The 26855-nt window shown below is 42.9% G+C and overlaps 1 protein-coding gene across 1 annotated transcript; it reads right to left on the bottom strand.

Annotated features, from left to right (window-relative positions):
• Positions 1–627: 627 nt before the first annotated feature.
• On the bottom strand, positions 628–25877 carry TM7SF3 (transmembrane 7 superfamily member 3). Its single transcript, XM_079993674.1, has 12 exons — positions 25745–25877; positions 15293–15450; positions 13889–14039; positions 13095–13215; positions 11942–12107; positions 11383–11560; positions 11158–11244; positions 9406–9486; positions 7851–8003; positions 6612–6709; positions 4819–4981; positions 628–4250 (listed from the first exon to the last, which is right to left on the bottom strand). The coding sequence occupies exons 1-12, from the start codon at positions 25815–25817 to the stop codon at positions 3988–3990; spliced, it is 1692 nt and encodes a 563-aa protein (XP_079849800.1). The 5' UTR covers positions 25818–25877; the 3' UTR covers positions 628–3987.
• Between the last annotated feature and the right edge of the window lie 978 nt (positions 25878–26855).

Genomic DNA, 26855 nt, shown 5'->3' with positions numbered 1-26855 from the left:
GGACACAGCTATGGAAAAACTCCATCAGAACTTGGTGGCTGCCCACAAAAACAAGCCCTGCCACAAGTGTTAGGCCACCACCACTGGTGCTGGCAAATGGACTTAATCCCTTTGGGTTACCCCCCAGAAGAGTTACAGGACAGGAGTGCCACTCATCTTGATTTCCAACCACCATGAAGTTTGCACCAAGATAGACCAGGGGGCTGAGGTCACCTGGGTGAGAGGCAGGAGAATGAGAGGGGTTGAGTGGGTAGGTGTGATGGAAGAAGGGGTGTGTGGTACAATCAGTATGCAATTATGGTATTGATATTGTTATATAGCACTTTATGAGATGTTGCTAGCATGTTAATCACTAGCACACACCTTGTAGCATTTATATGAATTCCCAGTTTGCATATTGTAATGGATTTTATGTTTGGGGGGTCATGGGTTGGGTTGTTTTTACCATTTTAATGTTTTTTATATGCTATAACCCCCTTTGGTACTGTCTAGTAAAATGTTGATAAATACAAAATAACTCCACCTTTCTGGTTCCCCCCCCCCAAGCCCTTTAGTGGTCCCCTAAAGACTTTTTATTCTGCTAAATGTTTTAATATGCACTTTATCTGATGTTAAAACAACTGAACGCCATTTTGTAAACATTTTTATTGCAAAACTGCCTTTGAGAAATTGCCCTAAAATGTTGGGATAGAAATAAAGAAGTACAACCAGTAACCATGAAATGCAATATATGTAGTAGATTTAAGGACAGAGTTTGAGAGGCCATCAACTAATACTCCAGTGGCAGACTGATGCGTATTTGATCCTAATGTGCAGGAAGTTTCCATACAGAAGCCAGTCACTGCTGTCGTAGCTACATACTCACTTACCTTGCAAAGCAGGAATTGTATTTCCCATTCCTTCACTTGGAAAAACCCATATAAGCTGCCCTTCCCTTCAAGATAAAAAACATGAGACAGAATGAACTCAGACACACAGATGAGTCCCTAAAGGGTAACACACACAGGGAGATCATACAAACAGCACACCTTTCAAGTACACCTTTATTATAAAAAGGAGTAGAAAATGGGTTTGTTTTTTGTTTCTTTGCATTGTAAATAATGGCAGTTATAAAAACCAAAGCATTTGGAACTAGTTGCTTTATAACAAAGTGTGGCCTAAGCAGCCAATAATTCTCAGTACAAAAAGGTCAGAGCTAGTAAAATGAAGCTGCCCTTGACAGAAAGGGACACAGTATATTTCATCTACAGCTTCTACTTTTCAACATTAAAATGAAAATAATCTCTGTCTAGTTGCCAAGAACTATGGACTTTTCCATCTTCTTTCCACCACCAACTATTGCTTTCAACTGTCAGCCTTCTTGCATCTGAAAATGGTTTAGGTTAAGTATCAAGGTCTGTTTGACACAAGAATGCCCTACAGCTCTTCAAAAAGCTAAATAGCTTAAGGTGGAATCCAGCACCCCACAAATTGACTTCACCTTCTTCCCCCTCGCTGCAGCCCCCGCCCCCATGCACACAGCCCAATCCATGCATTCTCAGAACAGATTATGGGGGTACTGCAGTGAGTTTGAGAAGGTGAAGTCCCATAGTGCAAGCAGACGTTCATCTTGTTCATGGATATGATCCACAGTTTGAACATATGTGGGAGTTGCTGGGATGAAACCTGGAGATCCACACAGTACCTTTAAATTCCTTGATACATACAAGGCGAATGAAGCAGTATCTGCCTTGTATCCCCTTCCTGATGTACAGCGCACATGAGGCCTTGTTATGCGAGGCAGGGAAGAGGTGAATATCAGAGCCAGGAGAGGAATGGACCGGCTCATCTCCTGCACATGGAGAACTGTAAAAGGTGCAATGCATCTCCTCTGGTTTCTACCTAGCAGCCTTAGGGGCCTGAGATACAAATAAAGCATATTTAAAATTAGGTAAGTTCAGATATGCACCTTCCAAGACGTGCTCTTGTTTAGAAGGTGTCCTACCACAGCAGCTTTCCTGGACTAGGAGTGAGTGCAGTCCATGCAGTCTGTGCCAACAAACCTTCTACCCACCCTGCAACACCATTATTGCTAGAATATACAAATGGCACAAGCAGCAAGCAACTCGAGCATCAACATGGAATGCAACAGATCCTCATTATACAGACAAGTTGTGTTTGAACAGAAAGGGGAGATAATAGAAAACAGTCTTCTGTTCTTACACCACCTGACTGCAAATCAAAATACAGATTATGCACAGTGTCAGGTTCTGCAGTGATGGGGCTCCTCCACCTTGAATAGCTGTGTACATCTACAGGCACAGCTTTTAACGCTGCTACAATGAGAGGACAAACACACCTGCTGAAGTTCTCTCTGCTGGCTGCTTTCTGAAGATCAGGAACCCCAATTCAAACACTGGAGGAATCTTACAACCCTAGCCAAGCCAGACACCTCCACCAGTTTCCTCTCCCACGATAAAAAAAGCCCTGAGAATAAGACTTCAGCCTGGGTGCACATTGACTAATGCAGTCACACACTTCAGGTTTAAACTGGATGTTTATCATGCTTCACAGCACTTTTGCTCCCTGCACCCACAAGTGGTTTGAGCAGTTCATTACAGGAAATGTGTTCGTCAAATAAGGTACTGGTATAATGTTCAACTAACTGCTTTACGTATAACTGCATTACTCCAAGCCAAAGGGTTATTATTGGGGAGGGCCAATTGATAAGCTAAAGAGGCACAGAGGCAGGGGCAACTCTGTGCGTGAGCTGCAAAGCTAGGGGTAAACGGGTATATGGCCAGAAGCAGGAGATTAAATGGTTCCGTTTTCTCCTCTGCCTGCAGAATCCTCTTCTCAGAACTCGGTGTCCCAAATACAGGCTTGGGGACCACCCCACTCCCACTCCTCTAAGCCTAGAAGTGACACCATGGCTGAGGGTGATCTGGTCTGGACTCCTGGGCAAATTACCCAAGATCTGCCCTTCTTTCCCCACCCTCAAGACTCTGGAAGCTGGCTGCCCTAGATGTCCGTTACATCTTTCTGAGCAGCAGTGCCCCCAAATGCCTGCAAACTGGGTTTAGGGGTTTCTTTTCTTCTCAAATATTAAAAAAGGAGAGAGAGAAAATCCAGTGACAATTAGTGTGGTAGCAAACACTTCAATATGAAAAGAAACTTAAGCAACTGAAATGCCGTAAAGGCTACTCATTGTGTCTTGCACCACCGATCCTAATAAAAACAACCTTCCATTTCAAAGAGCATCAAGAGACTATCCTTTTTTCCAACCTTAGCAGCCACCACTCACTACAACCAGATTTACAGCCTAGTAGAAAATTGAGCGCTAAACTTTCAGAAAGCTTTTTCTCCTCTTGGGTATTGGAATCAAAATTACTTGATTTTCTCACACACAGAAAGTGAATGCAAGCTAAACTGTTAAATGATCACAAAATATTTTAGTACAGCTTGACATCTTAAAGGTATTGGCTAGCAGCAACTGTGCAAGTTTAGAATTAATAGTGCCACAGTCAGCAAGAGGCTGTTTTTCCATATGCAGTCAGTCTCCAATTATTCTCCCCCCTTCCTGCCATAGTCTGTGCAACAGAAATGACTGTTCAAAATGTGGCACTTGTTAAAAGGGTGTACTGTGCTTGAAGAGAACCTTGCGTGTGCTTGAAGTATCCATTTCCATCTCTCAAGATTTTGAAGTTGCACATCTGTCCATTACATTCTCTCCCCATCTTACCCACCCATCCCCATATTTTCACACATTGCACATACGTATACTCCATCCTTGAGGTGAACTACCAACAGATGCAAGTGCCTGTGTGCCACAGCAAACCATCAAGCAGGACTACTTTAAGTAAACTAGTGTTGATCTTCTTCCAGTTCATTCTTATTTCTGTTTAGCAAGGCAAGGTGACAGAGGAAGTTCTCAGCACCACTGAGTGTCTGCTGGCTCCAGAAACATCTCTGCCTGCATTTCCCAAGTCTTCCCAGCTGCATGACAGTTTACAGGAGTAGTGGTGTTCTCTCCCCTGCTGGCTGCTCTTTTTGGAAAAAGTCCTTGATCTGAGATAGCTTGCTATGAATTCTTTCTTTCAAGGGAGGGACGTGGTGACTTGGATCTAGGATGTTAGTTATCCTGCGCTCTCTTTCACGCCTCCATATCAGGTAGGGATGTGGTGGAAAAGGGGCTTCGCGTTTCTCTCTGCGCAGCTGTATCGTTATTCCTCCAATGGCCAGCATTGCCCAGACCGCCAAGAGTATGATGTCTGCAAGATGAGGAAACCAACAGGTAAGTCTCGACTGAAGTGGGATCTCTTCCTTCTCTTTTAGTAAGCCAGACCAACCTCATTTACTTATCCAGGCCAGTTTTCCTTTACAGTTTCTAAAACCTACACCTGCTTTTTGAAATCCATCTTCACTTCTACTTTCCCCCACAAAGGCCTTGGAACTGCTACTCTGCCCCACACCCTCGAGCGATTTAAGATGTTCCATAAAAGTGTGAAAAGGAAGACCAGTATGCTGCCGAGTCTTGTCTGAAGGGACAAGGTACAGAGTATTCATCTCCAACCAGGACAAAACACATGCATCTCTCTCCTTTCCCTTTGGCCAAGACCCAGAAGCTTGGGAAAGAGCAGCATAGTCATTCATGCGTTTGGAACATCCAATGCAGCGCTAAGCTAAGTGTATCTGCAACGGCACTCTTCAGGCACAATTCTTTTCTGTCCTCTACTTTAAGCTTTTTGGAAGCATTCTTGGTTGCTACAAACTTCTCTTCTGAGGTTCTCAGTTGCAAGCCTCCAATCAAGGAGCTCACTCATCTGAAGACACACTTACCGTTACGCTGAAAGGGCACATTGGTGAAAGCTCTTTTGAAGTTTTCATCTAGAATCCTCCGGAGCAGGTCGATGCTAATGTAAGAGAGACTTGTGTACAAGTAACATGCTGTAGCCAAGACTATGGTGTAGGAACCTATGATGCCACATGTCAAGATGTTCAGCTAAAGAGAAAGAACAGACTGTGAATGGCTTTGAAAAGAGGTTGGCCACTATCTATGAAGGTAGAAGATTGCAAAGCACCATCTAGACAGCTACAAATTCCCTTTCCCCAAATTAGTGCTTTGTAGGGGTTTTTTAGAGCATGGCTTTCATAAGGGAAAACTACTGTAGGTTCCACTGTAGCTCATGAAGACATACAGAACAAAAAGTTGAATTGCTTAGAAATGCAGTTAAGCAGAGGCAAAATCAAAGTTCAAAGTTAGTTTTATTGCGGCAAAAGCCAGCGACACAGAACACCACAAGGTCAAACAAAAGGAAATCAACAACAACATCAAAAAAAAAATTACACAAGGGAACTTCGCAGTGTGCCATTCAACAAAAGAGATTTACGCTTCCTGATTGCTAGAGTGCAAAATTTGGCCACCTCATATGATATTGAGCTTGAGGAATCTTCCAGACGGTATTTTCGTAGAATTTCGGGGGAGGATTCCAAATAATGTTGTAGGGGTATAAATTTTGATAAAAGCGGCAAAATAAGTTGAACTCGTTCTTCACTATAAAATTCGCAAAATAGAAGGATGTGAGTGACAGATTCTATCTTATTAGACATACAGGGGCAGAGACGCGCATGCATTGGTGCCCGCGTAAATTTGCCGTACAGCACTGCTGAGGGCATTGTCTCAAAGCGGGCTCTGGAGAAAGCCCATCTCTAAGCTTCGTTAGTGATGTTAGTTAAGTAAGGGGCAGCTGCAAAATTAGGCCAAGCTTTTAAACATCTATACATCTCCGGGAGTAGGGCGTCTTTTTGTTGTAATTTGACATCGTAAAGTCTCTGAGTGATAATTACTTTGCAGAGGCAAAATGTAGCCAGGCTGATCCAATGCAATTCACCAAGGATGGGTCATTATTAACAGAAACTGTCCTTCTACTGTAAGGTATACCTGGAGCAGCGAACAATTACAGTAATAAAAAATTAAACATAAAATAAAGTGGGGCTGTGGGAATTGTGTGGGTGGGTGGGGGAAAGAAAACATAATGAAACAGGAATTCATATATCAAAAGCTTGCCTCCGGCAGCTTGTCTCCCTGGTTATGTAACATATGCATAACAGAATGTAAATGAGAGGGAGTAAGCAAGCACTAGGGACGCGGGTGGCGCTGTGGGTTAAACCACAAAGCCTAGGACTTGCCAATCAGAAGGTCGGCAGTTTGAATCCCCGAGACGGGGTGAGCTCCTGTTGCTCGGTCCCTGCTCCTGCCAACCTAGCAGTCTGAAAGCACGTCAAAGTGCAAGTAGAGAAATAGGTACCGCTCCAGAGGGAAGGTAAACGGCGTTTCCGTGCACTGCTCTGGTTCGCCAGAAGCGGCTTAGTCATGCTGGCCACATGACCTGGAAGCTGTACACCGGCTCCCTTGGCCAATAAAGTGAGATGAGCGCCACAACCCCAGAGCTGGTCACGACTGGACCTAATGGTCAGGGGTCCCTTTACCTTTACAAGCAAGCACTGGTTTTTCACAACTATGTCCAAAAGGGGAAAAGTTTAGTTACAGCATTCTGTCCACCATCACTCCAAAATGTACAAGAACAGAAGCTGAAACAATTACACTTTAAAAAATCAAATAAGGTACTTACAACTCTGGGGTATCCAACAAAAAGTATTGGGACTATCAAGGCAATGCAACAGAAGGTCACCCAGAATACTGCATCATCTTGGAAAACTTTATAGTCTCCTGTGAAGGTCAAGTCAAGTCAAATCATTTTATTACAGTCAATGACCAGTATCAAGACAAAAACACCAATTACAAAATTTAAAAGCTCAAAACAAGATAAAATTGCATACACCTTAAAAAAAGCAGATCTGGGTGGTCATTTATCTGTCAGAAAGGAAACCCTTCTGACCTAGAAGTGTGTGAAGGCATCAGATTAATGTGAGTTAAATGCAATTCCAGGTGGCATTCAAAGTCATTTATCAATGTTCAAAACCGTGCCCACATAGGGAAGTATCTTGCAAGAGGCATCTGGAGGCCAATATCCCCAGTCCATTATTTTGGGAGACTGCATTTAAAGGAATGACTGAGGAGCAAACTAATTGCCAAGTGTTGGCTGCAATACTTTCCTCAAAGTGGATTCTTGTTAAAACATTTGCTGACGTATATCTGAACTCCTATTAGATACAGTGGTGCCCCGCAAGACGAATGCCTCGCAAAACGAAAAACTCGCTAGACGAAAGAGTTTTCCATCTTTTGAGGACGAATTTCCCTATGGGCTTGCTTCGCAAGACAAAATGTCTTGCGAGTTTTTTTCCTTCCCCCCCCCTTTTTCTAAGACACTAAGCCGCTAATAGCCGCTAAGCCGCTAATAGCGCAAATCCGCTAAGCCGCTAATAGCCGTGCTTCGCAAGACGAAAAAACCACAAGACGAAGAGACTCGCGGAACGGATTAATTTCGTCTTGCGAGGCACCACTGTAACCAACACAAGATTTGCCATGTTTAGAAAAATAATATATAAAATATGACCATTCTTACACAAGTCCATTGTAAATAATACATAATACTTTAGAGTGTAGCTTCTTTTTATGTAGCAGTTCTGCCTCTATGACATTAGTATACAGGATAGTTTTGCTGTAAGCCACCTTGGGAAGGTTTTGCCCTGAAAAGTAGCACATACATTTTTGAAAAGGACAGAAATTAAATTGGCAACACTCTGTTTTAATACAATATTTTTGCTCTCAGAAGTGCAACTGGTAGCGCCCTTCTCTTCACACCTAAATCAGTGGAAAGCAAAAGACAGCAAGAGTAATCGCAACACAAAACTTCATAAAGTAACAAAGAATATTCACATTTCATAGGAATCATAACTATGTGACATACCTATTGGAGTGAAGAAAACTGCAGAGGCGACAAGGAAGCCCAGCACAAGCCCCACAATCAACATACAGAGGATCACAAAGCCAAATCGCCACCAGTAAGCGACCAAGAGGAGACCTCCAAGAACTCCAGCTACTGCAGTAAGACCAAGATTGACTGGGATGACCAAGGAAGGAGAGGAAGAGGGAAAAGTGAGGTTTGTTTCTCCAACATCACCCACGCCTGTGCAAATGCACTTTGATTTTTAAAGAATCCATGCCAACACATTCCCAGAAAGGTAGCTATGTCAGTTTGTTGTAACAAACAAGGAGCGTTAGAGAATGGTAGAAAGACTAACACATTAATTATGGGATACATTTTTGTGGACTAGCCTCTGGGGTCCTAAAAGACTTAGTTCTGCTAATCCAGATGACTCCTGCTGCATGTTGGACTCCTCCATACTGGTTTAAAAAGAAAAGGGAAATTAAAGGGTTGCTGATTAACCATGTTGCCCAAGTAGCATTTTGAGTAACCACAGCAGTGCAGGATCATTCATGGGAAATCAGCAGCTACACAGCACTAGAAATAAGAATAACAGAAATAGCAGTAGTAACAGTGGTGGTGGTGTTTATTTATATCCTGTTTTTTCCCCTGACAGGGACTCAAGGCTGCTTCCAGATAAAATAAGAACAGCTAAACAATTATGAACGTAACTTGTAGTTTTAGCTACTTATTCCATGACTACCTGTGGTCCTCTCATTAATCAAGAAATAAAATAAACATAAAATTTTCAAGGCAACAATGGGATTTACATTTGCCTGAATTTTTCAACTGGCTATATGAGATTGTCAAAGAGGATTCTTAAACTACTAGCATAAAAAATTATCAGCCTCTATAAAGAACTGTGCATCTGTTACGCTAACACAATTCATTTAGTATCAATATGCAGAATTCTGCTACAAAAAATGGAAATAAATCTTGGTTGTATCTTTCTGCATAGTTTATTACACTTTATCTTCTTTCCAGGATTTACTTTTGTTTTGCCACCGCCCACATACTTTCAAACATATCTTCACCAGCAAGAAAGGTGAGAACCTTTGGTTTTTTTAAAAGTGAGAGTCAAAATATTCAGGAAACTGAGTTCTGAACTTGCACACGCCATGCTGTTTCTAGGGGGCAATGGAACTGAAGTATACACACAGCCATGGCTTATGGACTCAAACTTCTGCAGCTCAAACCTTTAACTGAAAGAAATGCTGACAGATTTATAGATGTAATGTGGACTTTGCTTTCTCCTAGCACAAATATTAGTACCAGATTAAGGAAAAAACAAAAGTCATTTCTGTTGATTCTCATCCATCCTTAAATCTTAGCCATGCACTGTACTGCACCTTTCATTATTACTTGAAAAGTCTTCTTTAGTCACTGTTCAGTAATTCAGGAGCGAGATGCAACTGTTAATCGCACCAGAAAGGTACACAGCATCAAGCTGATATTAACAAGAGGACCTATGTTCTAATGCTGGTCTTCAAACAAACATTCCCAAGGTATTAATAAATCCATACTTGTCTCTGCTTACCATCATAACTGAGAGCAGATGTTCTCGAAATGGTTATGAAGAAAAAGAATGCCGTAAAGATGAAGCCCATGAAGAATAAATCTAAGAGGGGAAATTAATATATTTTTAAAAACAGTATTTTCCGGGTTTTGAATGAGAAGGGTCTATTTGGATTTAAAAGACTATTTAATTGCTCATCGTCTAACATTGTGTATGCCATCAAATGCCAACAGTGTCCTTCAGCTCTCTATATTGGACAAACAGGCCAAACCTTACGCCAAAGAATAAACGGACATAAATCTGACATCAGGAACCACAAGACAGAGAAACCAGTAGGAGAACACTTCAATCTCCCAGGACATTCTATACAAGATCTCAAAGTAGCTGTTCTATTACAAAGGAATTTCAGAAATAGACTGGAAAGAGAAGCTGCTGAATTGCAACTTATTACCAAACTTAAAACCATGGAGAGACCTGGTCTGAACAAAGACATTGGATTCTTATCTCATTATACATGACAAAGCCATTTTTCACCTTCTCACCCCTTGCTTTTTCCTGTAAGGCCTATTGCAGTCGTTAAGAGTCGTCAACAGGCTCATCACAGCTATCTGCCAATCACCCAATCCCACCACCCTTCTGAGTAATACCCCTCCCCACCTTCTCACTATATAGAAGGGTCTAGTGACTTCTGTTTCAGTGTATCTGAAGAAGTGTGCATGCACACGAAAGCTCATACCAAGAACTAACTTAGTTGGTCTTTAAGGTGCTACTGGAAGGAATTTTTTTATTTTGTTTGGATTTAAAAGAGTTCTACAAGTTCACCACCCCACAACCTGGGCATGTAACCTTTACTGCCATGACACTTTTATATGTACAGGGACTCAAAAACTGTCATGTCCTTGAATAAGCCAGTGAACACTTTTTGAGACAATGGAACTAGCAAGAGCCATTCTGCAACACCAATGTATTCCTGCAGCTATATGATTTCACCTTTTTTTTCAAGGCAACAGTCCACACACACACACACACACACACACACTGGGTTGTAACTGACCATTTGATCATTCCTGATGCAGAGACACTGCAGAATTGCCTACCATAAAAGAGGCTACCTGTAACTTCCAGCTCTGGGATGGCCTTTGACCAAATCACCACAGATTAGTGACGTGGTACTCATACAGTAACACAGGGAGTATATAATTCTCTTTCAGTCTTTCTAAAATGGGTGGGGAGGTCTTCCTTTTCAGGTGCGACTAAAGCCACAATTGCACAGTGGCTTAAATTCAAGCCAGGAATGCAAATTAAGAGTTTTTTAATTCTTCTTACTTTTATCAGCAGCTTGAACTTTCCCATGCCCCTCACATACAATACCAGGGCCAGGGGAAGGGAATGTGGTTAGCCCAAAACAGCCTGATGAGCCAACCTCAGATACCTCAGATACCTGGCTATAAGAATTAAGATACCTGGGGAAGCAAATAAGCGGTGCCTCTGCAAAAATAAAGACACTGCTCTCTATTTTTGTAATAATAATGCTGATAATGATATTATTATTATTATTATTATTATTATTATTATTATTATTATTTACTTGTACCCTGCCCATCTGAATGGGTTGCCCCAGCCACTCAGGACAGCTTCCAACAAGATATAAAAAACAACACATCGCAATGGAGCTCATCAATTAAACTAACCTGCAGGGATCAGAACTGGCAAAATGCAATAGTGCTGGGAACCAAGACTTTGTAAGACATACACTCTCTCCTTAACCAGTACCTGTTTTCCAGAATCTGTGTCCATGAAAACAGATGAAGAGGCCAAGGACAGCAAGCACGGTGAAAAATATTTTGGTGGAGAGTCTCTCTACAGAAGAAAAGAACATTTCATGGTATGCCATTAAACAGGGGCAACGGTGTGCAACTTTCATCCAAGGAATGACCACCATGTCCCCTTATGTACATTGAGTTGGGAGGATGATATAGATACACTCCAATGACTTACTAAGAGAGGAGCAGTTATCCACCGAGCCAGAAAGGCTACACATGTATGTATGAGCAGGCACATAAGCAGCAGAGGTATTCCACAGTGGATCCTTTACTATGACATTATAGATCACTCCTTGTCCAGGAAGCGAGGAGAAGAACAAGTCAGTTTTGTCTTGGTTCACTAAGGTCATCATCTGTGGAGGACATATAAAGAGTAAGGGAACAAAAGAGATTGATTATGTACACATGCCTTACTTTTCCCACACCTCAAGTTTTAGAGACAAGTTGTGTGTTGCCTCTTAGCCCTCTGAATTATTGAAATAAGGATAACCCACTATTTGACTGAAGAGTCTCCTAAGGCAGTTGACATACTGGAAGCCATATAAAAACAACAAAACGCAAAAAGATTCTAGCACAATAACTATATGAAATATCATTAAAGCAAGTCACCGCAAACATGGACTACAAAAGGCTTCAAGAAATCTTCATTCAAAACGGACTAAAGAAATTAGCACAGTCACACCATGGGATCTGCAGAGCGCCACTCATTCATACACTGAAACTGCACAACTTACTTTAGTGCCATGCCTTCTGATGCTTTGCACTTCAGACATCTTTCTCATGTGGCTCACAAACGATGCTTCAGACAAGTCATTCTCTGGCAAGAAATACTGATAGACTTCATAAGATAGTCGCCACCTAGAGCTACTGCCCAAATCACACAATGGTGGGTTTGTACCTCTGGAAAATTGCAGGGGAGAATATTAATTTGAACTTGTTAGGCTCATTTTCACACTTCGCTTTGAGGCTAGAGTTTGTAGTGCCAATAGCTACTTCCCTCCCATACATTGCAGAACGGTTTAATATATCTTATTGTGATCCACAGGCAAAAAGCCTAGCTCCAAAGTTACAAATCACAGTAAATAACCGGGAAATTCTGTTTCACAAAATGTTAAGCTGGAGCCTCTTCCTTCCCATCTACTGCAGATCCATTATTAAAGAGGCTTGGAGTGGTGGATCATTACCCAATCTCAAGAGGACTGCAAAGTTGCTACTTCTACCATTAAAAAAACCAAAAACCTGACTGCTGATAAAAGATGTATTTTAATTTTGGGGTATTTATGTCAGCTTGTTAATTTAGCAGAATTAATATACCACTTAATCATCTATAACCTCTCAACGGTTTAGTGAGGTTGTAAATTTGTTATTTTAAAATGTTGATAAAATCTAATTATAAAAGCAAGTTAACCTAAAGAATTATCAAAATATAAGTGAAAACAGGTGCTATTAAAAATATACACAATAAAATTATATGTCTGAGTAGGCCTGCTTAAATAAACAAAAGCAATTATTTTTTTATTATGTATATGACTGAACATATAATTACTTCAATTACCATTTTCTGCCATTGCTTTTACATTTATTTGCAAGTCTAAGGGTTAGAAGTCTACATACTTCCTTACCCCCACCTCTTCTGACTACAAGAACCAGCCTTGGTTTGCCCCAATATGTCTGAAGGATTAAAAAAAAATCATAGATTGCATACTGCCAGTCCTCTGGACAAAAATGGCTAGTCTAGCTCTGAAAACTACCTTAATTCCTTCCTTTCAGGCTGCAGAAAGCAGGTATGCCTTAAGATTATGATGCAGACTCACCTAAAACAACTTTGTTCGGAAGTCTAGAAACACAATAACCCATATAGTCACCATCTAAGAGGAAGATACATACCTCACATATCCTAGATTTGCTGGGGCAAATTTAATGTGTGTCTCAGCCAAATTATATTCTAAATAAATATTGGGGTCAATTTCCAAGTTAAATTCCATGTTGCAGCCTCCAGGGATTGGATCTAAACAGAAAGAGTCAAATGACTTCAATAAAAAGGAGTAACACATTTTCAATCAGCTGTTAAAGTAAGATACTGTGTCTTATGTTCACTGCTTTTGTGAACAGGCTCCTGTTGCATGAAGCGTTGTTACTCAGCCAGTGCAATCATAATGGCAGCAAAAAATGGTTTGCAACTCAAGAACCAGATTCATGAACATGTGATCTCTCTGCTCCCACTCCAGACCATGGTTCTGCATTACGGATCTGCCAGGCCAAGCCATGGTTTCTTCAAAAGTGAAGGAAAACCATGACTTGAAGTGGGATTGCACTTAAAAACTGGTTCTGAGAGGGAGTCCAAAGTGACATAAGGTAGAAAGTGTGGCGTTCTCAAAGTCTGCCGGAGGTTCTTGAGAAGCTGAGGGGAGTGAATTAAATAGCTACAGGCCAGGAAAATTAAAAGCTCAGATAAAATTGGATGAAGAAATACAATGGAGGAGGATTTTTTAACGGGATGAAAAGAGAGCAAGACATGACGTTTTGCATTTCTGCTTGATTTCCCAAACCTTCACTCTGCTCTATGCAGGGAGACTGGAAGGCACAAAATTTGTATTACACACAGGAGCTCAAAGAGGATAGCCTTGGAGAACGCCACACATCATTTTGACCCTGACTGCAGAAAAAATAAGATGGCTTACCTCTTTCAGCATAAGAGAAAGAAACAGCTGTGCTCAACACCTGGTCAGCACCCACAGCTTGCAAGTACCACGTACACACTGTCTGCTGAGGCCGAAGGATAGAAACCAGTCCTTTGTCTGTCCCAGCCCCAGAGTTATTGCTGGAAGGTTTCTAAGAAGCAAAGAGATTAATGAGTACCTCTAAAAGCTGCAACGTGCTAAGTTTATTTTTGTGCATCCTCTCACAGATTGAAGGGTGCTGGAGTAATGTCCAATTGCCCATTTTGAGAGCAATCACTAAATCCAATTGTCAGCTACTGAATCTTTGACAAGAGCCCCTAGACAAACAGGGATGTTGGGCTTTCTGCAGATGCAGCAACAGGGAATTGAAGGGCATTAGAGTTCATGAGATCCCACTGAACCTACCTATCCATGCTCCGTCCACACAATGTGTCCATTATTCTACTTGATGCTGGGTATTCCAGATGCAAGTGAACCAAGTATTAGATCAGTGACTAGGCCTGGGCGATATATAAATATATCACCCAGGATGGGTATGAGGGGCAGACCGTCATGACAGCTTCACTCAGCAGTATATCGCTGGTGAAACCGCCACCACTCCTGAGTCCTTCTGCCACCAGCGCCCAGCATGCCAAGGGAAAAACAAGCTCCAGCCAGGCACTGGAGACAGAGGGACTCAGGAGCGGTTTCACCAGCAATGTTCTGCTGAGTGAAGGCATCATGGCGGTCTACCCCTCATACCACCACAGAGGGAGAAGCAATCTGCATTGCTTGTTCCTCCCTCCGCTTCTTAAAATTGTGTGGCGGGGTGGGGGCTCCGTTAGAGTGCTCCCCCTCCCCAGCAGAGAGAGCCCTAATTGTGTTCCTGCTTGCTTGAGAGCAGGATCAGGATCACGGCTGCTCAGCTGGGGAATGCGAAGCCCAGGCTCCCCAGCTGAGAGATTGCCCCCCTGCCCCTGCTTGTTACACCCCAGGAGGAAAAGAGACAGCACGCCTGCACAGACGAAGGCAGCCAAACGCACAGAGCCTGGCAAGCTCCAAGCACTTGGGTATTGCTGCCTGGTCTGTCTTCGGGAAGGGGTGGCCTGCTGGCTTGCCCAGCCCCAGCTCAGCTGGAGGCAGGAGCTTTTCCGCCCCCCAGCTGAGCAGCAGGCTGGGGCCAGCTGCATTGGCCCCAGCCCGCGAGGCGCAGAGTCAAAGCACCTCAGCTCCCACAGTGAGAGCTGTGGCAGTTTCACCCTGTGCCTCACTGGCTGGGGCCAATTCAGCTTCTTTCAACATCACGGTTCATCACCAAACCACGATGCTTGGCTGCTGATACACCGTGATGTTGAAAACCCAACATCACCCAGTCCTGACAGTGACTGAAACATCACAAGGGCTAATAAGAAGCAATTCAGATACCTTATCAAAGGAAATAGTCACATTCTTGTGGTGGGTGTGGATCTGAAAGATAATGACAGTCACATTGCTGTCAATATTCCTCAACACTGCTTCAGCTGGAATGGTTTCGTTCAGCAACACATTCTTAAATTTTCCCAAAGAAAGCTCCAAGAGAGGGCCTGCATTAAAAGGGGGAAAGCAAGTGATACTCGTTAGTTGACTTGAGTAGATGAAGACATACAGCTAACTAGCAGCCTACAAGAATGGAGGTGAAGTCGACTGGTCAAATATTGTCATGAGTTGCTTGAACTGTCTTTGTTTAAATGGTTGCCTCCCTTTTCCACTGGGTCACTGGTCATCCTAACTACTTTTTCATCAGCCCTCCAGAAGTCTGGGTCACAAGGTGCCACCTATTCTCTAGAACAGGCACCCCCAAACTTAGCCCTCCAGCTGTTTGGGAACTACAATTCCCATCATCCCTGACCACTGGTCCTGTTAGCCAGGGATGATGGGAGTTGTAGTCCCAAAACAGCTGGAGGGTCGAGTTTGGGGGTGCGTGCTCTAGAAACTCTAGTGGGCCAGACTTTGGAGAGGTCAGTGAGCCTTCTAGTTCCAACTTCTTCCTTCTGAAATAAGCCACGTGGCCAAGCCTACGCTGGTTATTGTGTTACAACTGCATGCAATTCTAATGTGGCCAGAGTGGAGGAACCATGCTTCATGACAAAATAACACAAGCAACCATTATATTAACACAGGACACAACTGCTGCACCACTGCATTCCCTGAGTCAAGGCATGTTCACTCTGTAAAGTTTCTCAGAAGGCTTGGAGTTTTCTGCAAGGCCATCAATTTGTAAATACAAGAACTTTCTTTGCTACTGTTATTAATCACCGTTAATTGACATTTTTAGCCAAAATTCAACTGACAGTGGAGCATGTTTTTGACCAGTCAAGAGCTAGCCCTATCTTAACCCAGATACGCCAGCAGTCAAGAGCCTTTGTTTGCTAGAGTCAGAGCTATTTAACTGGCCTCAGCCATTTTTCCCTCATAAGAAACAAAGTGGGATATGGGTGGGAGAATTTTGGTGAAAATTTTAGGGGCTTTCGGGAGATTACCTTAATAATGTTTACAAGGTGGCTGAGAGGTGTGGATGTTCTCTTAACACTTAAAAAAATTACTTGTGTTGCTTTTTCTACAGAGCTCCACAATCTCGCTGGCCAGCACACTTCCTGAAGCACTCATGAGGGAAAGTCATGAAATGAATGTCCTCAGCTGGGAACACCATTAACTACATCAGTCGGGGAGGCCAAAGAAAAAGGAGCGTCTGCACTAAGTAGGATTGGTTGGATGTAGCCTGTTATTATAACCAAAGTATCCTACCCCAAAAGATCTACACAAACCAGTTTATCTGACTGCATTATACTCATTTATTTCTAATTGCCTAATCATATGGACCTAAATTGCATTATGCTGTAAGGACCTTTAATAAAATCTTAGAATTGTAGAGTTGGAAAGAAGCCTGAGGGTCATCTAGTCCAACTCCCTGCGATGCAGCATCCATGCCAGATGGCCGTCCAACCTCTGCTTATAAACCCCCAAGGAAGGAGAGTCCACTACCTCCCAAGTGAGACCGTTTCACAATTGAACGGCTATTAATGTCAGAAAGTTTTTTCTGAAGTTTAGTTGGAATCTCCTTTCTTGTAACTTGAAGCCTTTGGTTCTGGTTCTGCCCTCCAGAGCAGGAGAAAAGGGGCCTGAATAAAAGTGGTCGCTTGTGAGTAGAACACACGCAAGTTGAGGGATGCCTGCACTCTCAAGGTCCATTAGCAGTTCCTCCATTAGACCAGGGTTAGCCAACATTGTGCACTCCAGATTTTGTTGGACTATCTCCCACCATCCTTCACCACTGGCCATGTTTACAGGGGCTGATAGGAACTGGAGCCCAAGAACATCTGGAGGACACACCATTATCTACCTCTTCACTGGGGCTTTCGTCACTGATGGTCAAATGTCTTTTCTCAGCTCCACTCCCATCTCCAACCTTTCAGCCCTTACAACATGCCACAAAACCAAGCAATCATGATTTTTAAAGAAGATGTTGGGATATTACTGTTTGATGTACTAGCATTTTTGTAGTTAAGACTTTAAGGAAAAAAAATACTTGCATTAATTACATAAAGAATTAACTGAAGGCAGCCCTGTTTAGGGAAGTTTTTCATGTTTGAAGTTTTATTCTGTGTAGAATATTCCTGCATTATGAATGGTCCATGTCACCTTTAAGAAAAAGAGGTAGGATTAGGCCAGGCATGGCCAAACTTGGTCCTCCAGCTGCTTTGGGACTACAACTCCCATCATCCCTAGCTAACAGTGGTCAGGGATGATTGAAATTGTAGTCCCAAAGCAGCTGGAGGGCCAAGTTTGGCCATGCCTGGATTAGGACAACCTTCCATATTCCTGGATCAAGTGACTTTTCTTCTTTAAGTTCTCAAAGTTCTTAACCTAGCTCAAGGTTGTCATCTGAACTAGCCAGATGTTTAACTGATAATCAATCACAGCCAGTCAATCCTTTGAAAAAACAAGACTTGAGAGCCGTCTTGTCCAAAAACAACAACTACGGTAGACATTCTGTTTTGGCAACTGTAACCTTGGTTTAAGGAGCATTTTGGTGCCTAGATTATATAGCTGAGTTTCTAACACTGCCAACCTTAATATAAAAACATGGGATATGCAAACATTGTACAGTCCGCAACATGGAAAACGCAGAACATCTCCCATTTATGTTACTTTTTCAAGGTTCTTCTTTTCATACTTCCTGCTTTGGTCTGGTTGTGTACAACAAGTGCAGGAAGCTCCGTTGTGGGTTTGTCCTGTGGCTCTTATGTTGACCTAGACCTGCACAGCGTGCACCCCATTATCATCAAACAGGCTCCACCCATGGATTGTGGCTTGTGCACCCGCTTCTATCTGGCCATTTCAGGAAGGTGGCAAAAGAAAGAAAGAAAGAGAACAGGAGGTTCTCCATCCAGTGAAAACAATTTTTGTATGGCCACATTACAATGGCTGGTCATATTTCTTTAGCTACATACGCCTCACAATAGACTCAAGGTAACTTACAAACATAAATTTAAAAAATTATCTAAAATACAATAAAGACAATTTCATACTCTAAAACCAAGTCAGGTAAAACAGAATTCTGCTCTTTGCAGACTAAAGCAAGTTAATTTCAATTTCAATTTGGAACTGCACAATTTTAAACATACAGACTATGTTAAAGGGATCTTTTCTCTTCCTCCCCACCAGTTTAACCCTGCTCTTCTGAAACCTTTGAGATCTGAGGCATTTATAATTCTTTCTGAGAAGTACAAAGCAGCCCTTAGCTTCAAAGAGTTTATGATGCCTTAAGGTGATGTTATGTAAGCACTAAATACCGCAAGAGCAATCTTCTGCCTATCTCTCTTCAAAGGATAGATGCTGTGGAGAACAAATTAATCATTACTTTCCCAGCACACTCATCACAAGCACATGACAAAGCTTTCAAAATAGGTGTGAAGGAATATTGCAGCACATAAAACGTGAGTGTAGGTCATGAGCTGCATTCATACATTGGTACAACGCTGGTATCTCTCTCCTCCATAATAATTACAATTTTATCCTTCCACACCTCTCTTTTGAGCAATTTAACAGGCTGGTTGAGCGTATTCATTTGCCTATTGTCATGGCTCAGCCAAAAGGGCTGTGTGCATTTTGCACAAATCAAGAGGCATTTGGATATTAGCCACCTTTCCTCACCCCCTACTTTGATCAACTGCTTTGGCAAAGGACCACAATTTCTGTATTCATGAATGTATACCCCCCCCCTTCCATACTGAAAATAGCTATCTATAATCCTGGTAATGAGCATGTGAGGTTCTGTTGTTGGCATCTGTCTGTCTTGGGAGACAATGGGGGAGTGCGCCTTTCACTGTCTTATGCTAGATGGGGATGTTTGGAAAACGTGTTTTCTTGAAGATCTACTAAACCAAAAGCGGAGCTTTATTTTCATTTAGTGAGACGCTTATTCCAGCCCTTTATCACTTTTTGCTTTGCCTTCACTGTGGTTAAGAGAGGTGGCTGGTGGCCTTCAATCACTATTTGATTCCAATAGCAGATTCACATACAGTGGTACCTTGGGTTACAAACTTAATTCGTTCCAGAGGTCCGTTCTTAACCCGAAACCATTCTTAACCTGAGGCGCACTTTCGCTAACGGGGCTTCCCACTGCAGCTGCGCTACCGGCGTGCAATTTCCGTTCTCATCCTGGGGCAAAGGATGTAACTACTTCCAGGTTAGCGGAGTTTGTAACCCAAAGCATTTGTAACCCAAGGTACCACTGTATTAGAAAGAAGAGTTCAGAAAAGAAGTGAAAGCTGTTAATGGGAAGGATGTCAGTCATAAAGATGAACGTATTACTGAAGATGCTCTTTTAATTTCAAACTGCTCCAGTAACTGGCAAAACAGGATGTTTCAAAGAATGGCAAAAATATATTTCAAGATTTATCTGGCAGGCAGGGAAATGGAGGATAAAACATAAATTTTTGATAAATGCTAAAGGAAGAGGTGGATTTTCCCTGCCAGATTTAAGACTATATTATGAGGCATCCTGTCTTTATTGGTTAAAGGCGTGGTTAACATTAAAAATGTGCAAATTTTGGATTTAGAAGGACATGTTAATAGATTTGGCTGGCATGCATATTTGTAGTATGGAAAAACTGAAATACATAAAGGTTTCATGAATCTTGTCGTTAGGAAAAACTTATATAAAGTGTGGGATAAATACAAAAACTTGCTGGAAAGGAAAACACCATTATGGCTGTCACACATAGAAACCATAATGGTGAAAAAAAAGAAATATGAGTGATGAATGGGTAACATATAGAGATTTGCTAACAGAAGGGGAAGGGAAGATCAAATTAAACAGGTTTGAAGAAATAGCAGAAATATTAACGAGTTGGTTACAATATTATCAACTTAAGAAGTTATTTAAGTTGGGCAAATATAGTGGCTTTACAAACCAAACCTCTCAGCTAGAAAAGGAGCTGCTAGAGAAGAATCAAAAAGTAATGTCTAAAATGCTATTAGAATGGCAAGCGAAAGACGAACAGGTGAAATCATCAATGATACACTAGGCAATGTATATAGGACTTAATAGTGAAATGGCAGCATGGGAAAGATTGTGGAATGTGGATTTGAAATTTACAGCGTGCTCTGCTATAAAAGAAAATTACACGAAAATGATGTATAGATGGTATCTGACTCCTACTAAATTAGCAAAAATGTATGTCAGAATCAGATACCTGATGGAAATGTAAAGAGGAGGGGTACCTTTTTCCATATGTGGTGGTCAGGCAAGGCAGCAAAAGCTTTCTGGGGAATGATTAATAATGAATTGGAAAAAAATGTTGAAGATAACTTTAGTTAAAAAAACCCAGAAGCTTTTCTTTTAGGTATAATTGGTGGAGAGGCACCCAAAGAACAGAGGAAGAGATTATGTATGCTACAGCTGTCTGATTGATTTATGCCAAGAGATGGAAAGAAGAAAGAGTTCAAATGAAGGAAGAACGGCAATTAAAACTGATGGAATATGCAGAAATGGCAAAACTAACCACAAGAATAAAAAAACGAAGAAGAGAGACTTTTAAAAACAGAATAGGGAAAATTTATTGATTATTGGAAGATGTATTGTAAACAACCTAAAACTTTAGCAGGATTGACCTAAACACCTGCAGTAAGAAATAATGAAAAGGGAATACAAAGGGGAAATTAGTAAAAAGTTTTGAACGGGATATGCAGTAGCAAAAGATATAAAATAGGTAACCACAGAAAGGAGGGGAGGGAAGTTGAGGGAAATGCAGATTGATTATGTAAAGACTTTGCTTTTTTGTTAAAATATTTGTAAAATGAGAAATAAAATTAAAAGAAAAAAGAAGTGAAAGCTTGCATCATCGCTATGTCTTATTTTATTTTATTTTATTTTAGTATTACTTGAACCTTATCCAAGCCATGTGATTCTGAGGGTTGCTGTCTGAGATCAAGGGCAGTTGTAAATTCATTGAATTTATCAGCTCTCCTTAGAGCATAAGGAAATTGCTGGATTGGCAAGCATAGTCTAGAATGAGAGCCACTTTCTTGGTGCCTGCCTTTTCGAAGTCTCTTGTACACAGGAAATGCCCTACTTTGGGCTTGAACTGTGCTGGTTTTTCAGAGAACAGCTACTTTATACAGCAGTTTCACGCTGCTTTAAAAGAGAGAGAGAGATAAATACTTTATCCAGAGTCCCTGTCCTTAAATCATGAGATGTTAAACAAACCAGAGTTTCTTTGCTAAAGTTCTGGGCTACCAACAGTAACAGTTGCTTATAACCTATTTGAGTGTGAAACATTTTTAATTTTGTTAAAGTTGACAACTGAATCTTGCTCATTAAAATGGCATGAATCTTGGCATGACACATATTTGAAAAACAGCACCACAGAACTCTGTGTGTGAGACCTTTAGTGAACCAAATGATGATTTGTAGATCCTCTTCCTGTTTGAAGGTGGATAACAACACATAATACTTGTACATAGCTCTTCATGTGAAAACATGCAGTGAGGAATGTATTTCACAGAAATGTGATAATGAAAACTAAAAGGCACTTTGAGGAATAGAGTGTTGGTAAGGGGCACTGCATGGGACGCAGGTGGCGCTGTGGGTTAAAGCCTCAGCGCCTAGGGCTTGCCGATCGAAAGGTCGGCGGTTCGAATCCCTGCGGCGGGGTGCGCTCCCGCTGCTCGGTCCCAGCGCCTGCCAACCTAGCAGTTCGAAAGCACCTTCGGGTGCAAGTAGATAAATAGGGACCGCTTACCAGCGGGAAGGTAAACGGCGTTTCCGTGTGCGGCTCTGGCTCTGGCTCTGGCCAGAGCAGCGATGTCACGCTGGCCACGTGACCCGGAAGTGTCTCCGGACAGCGCTGGCCCCTGGCCTCTTAAGTGAGATGGGCGCACAACCCCAGAGTCTGTCAAGACTGGCCCGTACGGGCAGGGGTACCTTTACCTTTACCTTTAAGGGGCACTGCAGGCAGATTACCACAGCCAAGGAGCCATTTTCACATTCAAGAAGAGTGACCGACAGGATTTCGTACCAAAGAAAGGATTCTTCTTTTCTGTATTGCACCACTACCCCAAGTCAAAGGACAAACTAGTGCAAACACTGGTGCAAGGCATGACAGAAAAAGTACTTAGTTTACTTCAGGGACTGAAAAGCACACTGATCTTACACACAAAATATAATCCCAAGGGAAGCTAGGCAATGCAAAACCCCATTGCAAATAATGAGATTTATTCAGTCACACAAGTACACAATTACTCTTAAGATCCATTCGTTCTAATGAGCCAGATGCATACCTAACTGATTGGGGATGGTGCTCATTATGTTTCAACAAGACAAGATATTTTCTATAGCTAACATAACAAGAGATACTATTGAATTTGGCCTCAAATGACTTCATAGCAATTGCACTGTCCAAATAAAGCACCATTCTGTTAGTAAAGACTACTTCGTTCCACATTCTCTGCTTTTCTACTTGACAAGGGTTTTCAACGATTCACAACACTGAAGGCAAAGAAAACCCTTTACAGTGTGGCTGTCACATTTTTCTGTGAACAGCCTATATAACCCATGTGCTCTGAGCAAGGCATAATTCTGATTAGATTGTTTTGGAACGTGAGTACCATTTGTGAAAACTGCTGATAAATACACTGTGTATCATATTTGAGTGACTGTAGGGCAGTTCAAAAGCACGTCACGTGCAAGTAGATAAATAGGTACCGCTCCGGCAGGAAGGTAAACGGCGTTTCCGTGCGCTGCTCTGGTTCGCCAGAAGTGGCTTAGTCATGCTGGCCACATGACCTGGAAGGGAGGAAGTTGGGGGCAAACTAGAATGAGTTGAGCTCCTATTACTCTGTCCCAGCTCCTGCCAACCTAGCAGTTCGAAAGCACACCAGCGCAAGTAGATAAATGGGTACCGCTGTGATGGGAAGGTAAATGGCATTTCTGTGTGCTCTGGCTTCCGTCACTGTGTCCCGTTGTGCCAGAAGCAGTTTGGTCATGCTGCCACATGACCCGGAAAGCTGTCTGCGGACAAACACTGGCTTCTTCGGGCTGAAGCGAGATGATTGCCACAACCCCAGTTGCCTTTGACTGGACTTAACCGTCCAGGAGTACCTTTACCTTATCAGTTGTATGTGCCTGCCTAAAGTTAAGGTAATAGCATAAAATGGGCAGCTTTGCTGCTTTTGCCATCTTAGGTCAGGAATGAGATGGCATTACACAAGTCAAAAGAGAGACTTAAACATAAAGAAATAATTTGCTTTAAAATACCAATACAGCACATAGTTCAACTGTGGAATTTGCTCTCATCAGAAGTAATGATGGCCACCAAATTGGATGGCCTTAAAGGAGGATTAAAAAACCTCATAGAGGATAAGGCTATAATCTACCTCCACTGTCTGAATACCATTTGCTCAGAATCACAAGTGGGGAGAGAGCTGTTGCACTCAGGACCTCTTTTCAAGCATCCCATAAGCATCTGGCTGGATACTGAGAACAAAATGCTGGACTAGATGGGCAACTGGCTTGATCCAGCAGGGCTTTTCTCATGTTCTTATTTTTTAGACTCTGGTTTTGTCTTGGTTTTTTGGAATTGGAAAACAAATGAGTCTCTCCAACGTGCATTCCTTTTATTTGTCATCAAGACAGCTCTGGAGAGGTGTTAAGATAGAAAACCTTCCTGGTAAACCAGTGGCTCAGCAATCAGACATGGTTCCAAAATTCTATGAACTGCAACAGAGACTAAGCTGCTTCTGGCAAAACCAGAGCAGCGCATGGAAACGCTGTTTACCTTCCCGCCAGAGTGGTACCTAGTCATCTACTTGCACTTGACGTGTTTTTGAACTGGCGTGTACTTGACGTGTGTTTGAACTGCTAGGTGGGCAGGAGCTGGAACCAAACATTGGGGGCTCACCCCGTCATGGAGATTTGAACTGCCGACCTTCCGCCTTCTGAAGTCAAAGGAAAAGCAGTTTAGCTTACCAGCTGTGTACAGTATTGCAAAATACCATGGCCCTAGAATAGTCACATTCTTCAAGCTGTAAGAATGCTCCTTGCTTCTAATATTAATTAAGTTGTTCTTCTGTAGACCATTATCAAAGCTCATGCAATATTGCAGCAAGAACTCTGACAAACCAGTGAGAGCTGCAAAACTAGTTTGAGCATTTACATATAATGTAATTGCGTCCAATGACACATTTGCTGCTGTTCCTTCTGCATTATCCACAGCAGAACTTTGTCTCAGCAATAAAAGACATGCTTGTTCATCAGCTCAGGGAACCAAGAATGCTGCACAGATACCAAGGCACATGACTCAAACTATGAAGACACATGACCAGTTCTTTTAAAACCTACAATTCCCATGACTGCTTTGCTTCCATTGGAAGACAGCTGACATGGGAAATACAGGCAACTAATGCCTATATTCCCATTGCCAGCCAAAAACAAGGAAGCCCCCTCCCTCCCTGGCCCGCCTTTGCCGCTTCCTTGAGTCTTTATGTCTGGCTGGAATGGATCCTTGGACTCCAATAATTCCTTCCGCTTGCCTGGATCTCGGCTAGAGGGAGGTGTATTTGTGAGTGTGGAGAAGCCTGCCTGCTGTACCAAGGTAAAATTTACAGCCATTTATCTGCTCACTTTTGCCTCTGTCGCCTTCCACCAGTGGTATGGGGTTCCTGGAAGGGCATGCAGCCCTGGAGCCAAAAATGGGTTTTCCACCCTGGCAGTATATGAGTTACAGTTTCTTCATACATAACATTTTAAGGTTTACATCTTAGGGTGTGTGTATATGTGAATATATATATATATATACACACACACGCTCCCTCCAGAAGTTTAATGTGACAAACACACGGTTGAGAGGACACCTGGTGGCAAACTCAGGTTTGTTGTTGCACAATGTGCAAAACAGAACACAGTACCGATTAGATAAAGCAACTCTCCTTGCACCCATGGGGGGGGGGAATTTCCCTTTGCTTTAGCTGAATTAAGTAAACACAATCAACATAGTTTTCATACAGAGCCCCGAAAACCCAATCCATACACAACAGCATCAGTCCAAGGCGCCCACAGCCTGCTTTGCTGACCGCTTGTTGAGAAACAAGACAGCCCTTCCTGGCTTCCACACCAAGATCCCTTTGGAAGGAAAGCAGCTTTAAGCCACGGCCACTCCAGCCAAGATCCAGCCCCAACTACGTTAACTTCGGGCGTGCAACAGGCGTTGGGACGGGGCCCCGTTTCCCAGAAAAGAAGCCATATGTGGCACCATCTTTAACTTGTCTGGTCAGTGAGCAAATCCAGATCAAGTGGGTACAGGATTCTTATATAAGTATCAGCCTTTGTGGCCTTACCTGCCGCGGCGTCCTCTGCACCTTCGTACCTGTAGAAGCACCCGAGCACCAGAAGGAGCGCCAGGAGCCCCATGGTGTGTGCCGCCTCTCCGCGCGCAAGAGGCAGGGGATCCCAGGCACACCAACCAGGATCCGCAGCGCGAGCGGGCTCTACCCCGGGCAGCGAGCGCCGAGCCGCATCCCTGCTCCCCGCCGCGCCTCCCTCGTCCGCCAAGGCGCCGCGAGGCCGAAACCCTCCGGCTGCGCAAGAGGCCGGCAGGCGCTCACTTCCGGGGAGGGCGCCCTTCGCGCTCCGCCTCCCTTTCCCGCGGAGCTTGCTTGGCCAAGGGGCCAGTGCGGCCGCTCAGGTTGCAGCAACCCTCCTTCCCCCAAAGGGCAGCCCCCTTGCTTTGTTGGCATCTGCCTGGCAATGCCGCCTCACCCAAAATGTCAAATGCTTGAAAATTCAAAACAACTAAGTTAGTTCTTGGTATGAGCTTTCGTGTGCATGCACACTTCTTCAGAAGTATCTGAAGAAGTATCTGAAGTATCTGAAGAAGTATCAGAAGTATCTGAAGAAGTGTGCATGCACACGAAAGCTCATACCAAGAACTAACTTAGTTGGTCTTTAAGGTGCTACTGGAAGGAATTTTTTTATTTTGTTTTGACTATGGCAGACCAACGCGGCTACCTATCTGTAGCTTGAAAATTCAGTTCACCTTAAAAAAAGATAACAAGGCTTGCCTGCTTCAAGAGTGTGGAGGGGAATAACTAACCCGCCAGCAACTGGGGTGGGAAGGGGGAAATGCAGTCTTGCATTATGGAAAGAAAATATCTTGGCGTTTCAGATGAATGGGCAGGAGACGAAGGAGCAGGCGAGACTAGAGGGACCGAATAGAAAACCAAGGGGGGGGGCAGAAGGAGCTGGTGCCTAGGAGCCTTGGGGGGCATGGGCATAGCCATGGAGGGGGGCAGCCAAAGTGGTTGAGGTTTTTTCAGGCGATCTGCCCCCTCTTGGCTACACCCATCTTGGAGGGGGCCACCCTCCCTCAAAGTGCCATTCAAATCGTGTATGTGCGCCAAGTCTTGTGATCGATTGTGCTGGGTGGGGCTTGCCCCCTGAGCTGATGTG

This window comes from Podarcis cretensis, assembly GCF_951804945.1.
Source record: "Podarcis cretensis genome assembly, chromosome: 10".
Lineage (NCBI taxonomy): Eukaryota > Metazoa > Chordata > Lepidosauria > Squamata > Lacertidae > Podarcis > Podarcis cretensis.
Note: the sequence above shows the minus strand (reverse complement) of the source record. Positions and strands in the feature narration are given on the sequence as shown.

Bases quoted from the DNA above. Each gene is read 5' to 3' on its own strand.
- TM7SF3 (XM_079993674.1), bottom strand. From the start codon at position 25,817: ATGGGGCTCCTGGCGCTCCTTCTGGTGCTCGGGTGCTTCTACAGGTAC. The intron at 13,216-13,888 runs GTAAGCCATCTT...CTTTCTGTTTAG, and splicing joins TTTCTCTTATGCTGAAAGAG to ATCCAATCCCTGGAGGCTGC. The intron at 4,251-4,818 runs GTAAGTGTGTCT...CTCATCTTGCAG, and splicing joins TGTGCCCTTTCAGCGTAACG to ACATCATACTCTTGGCGGTC.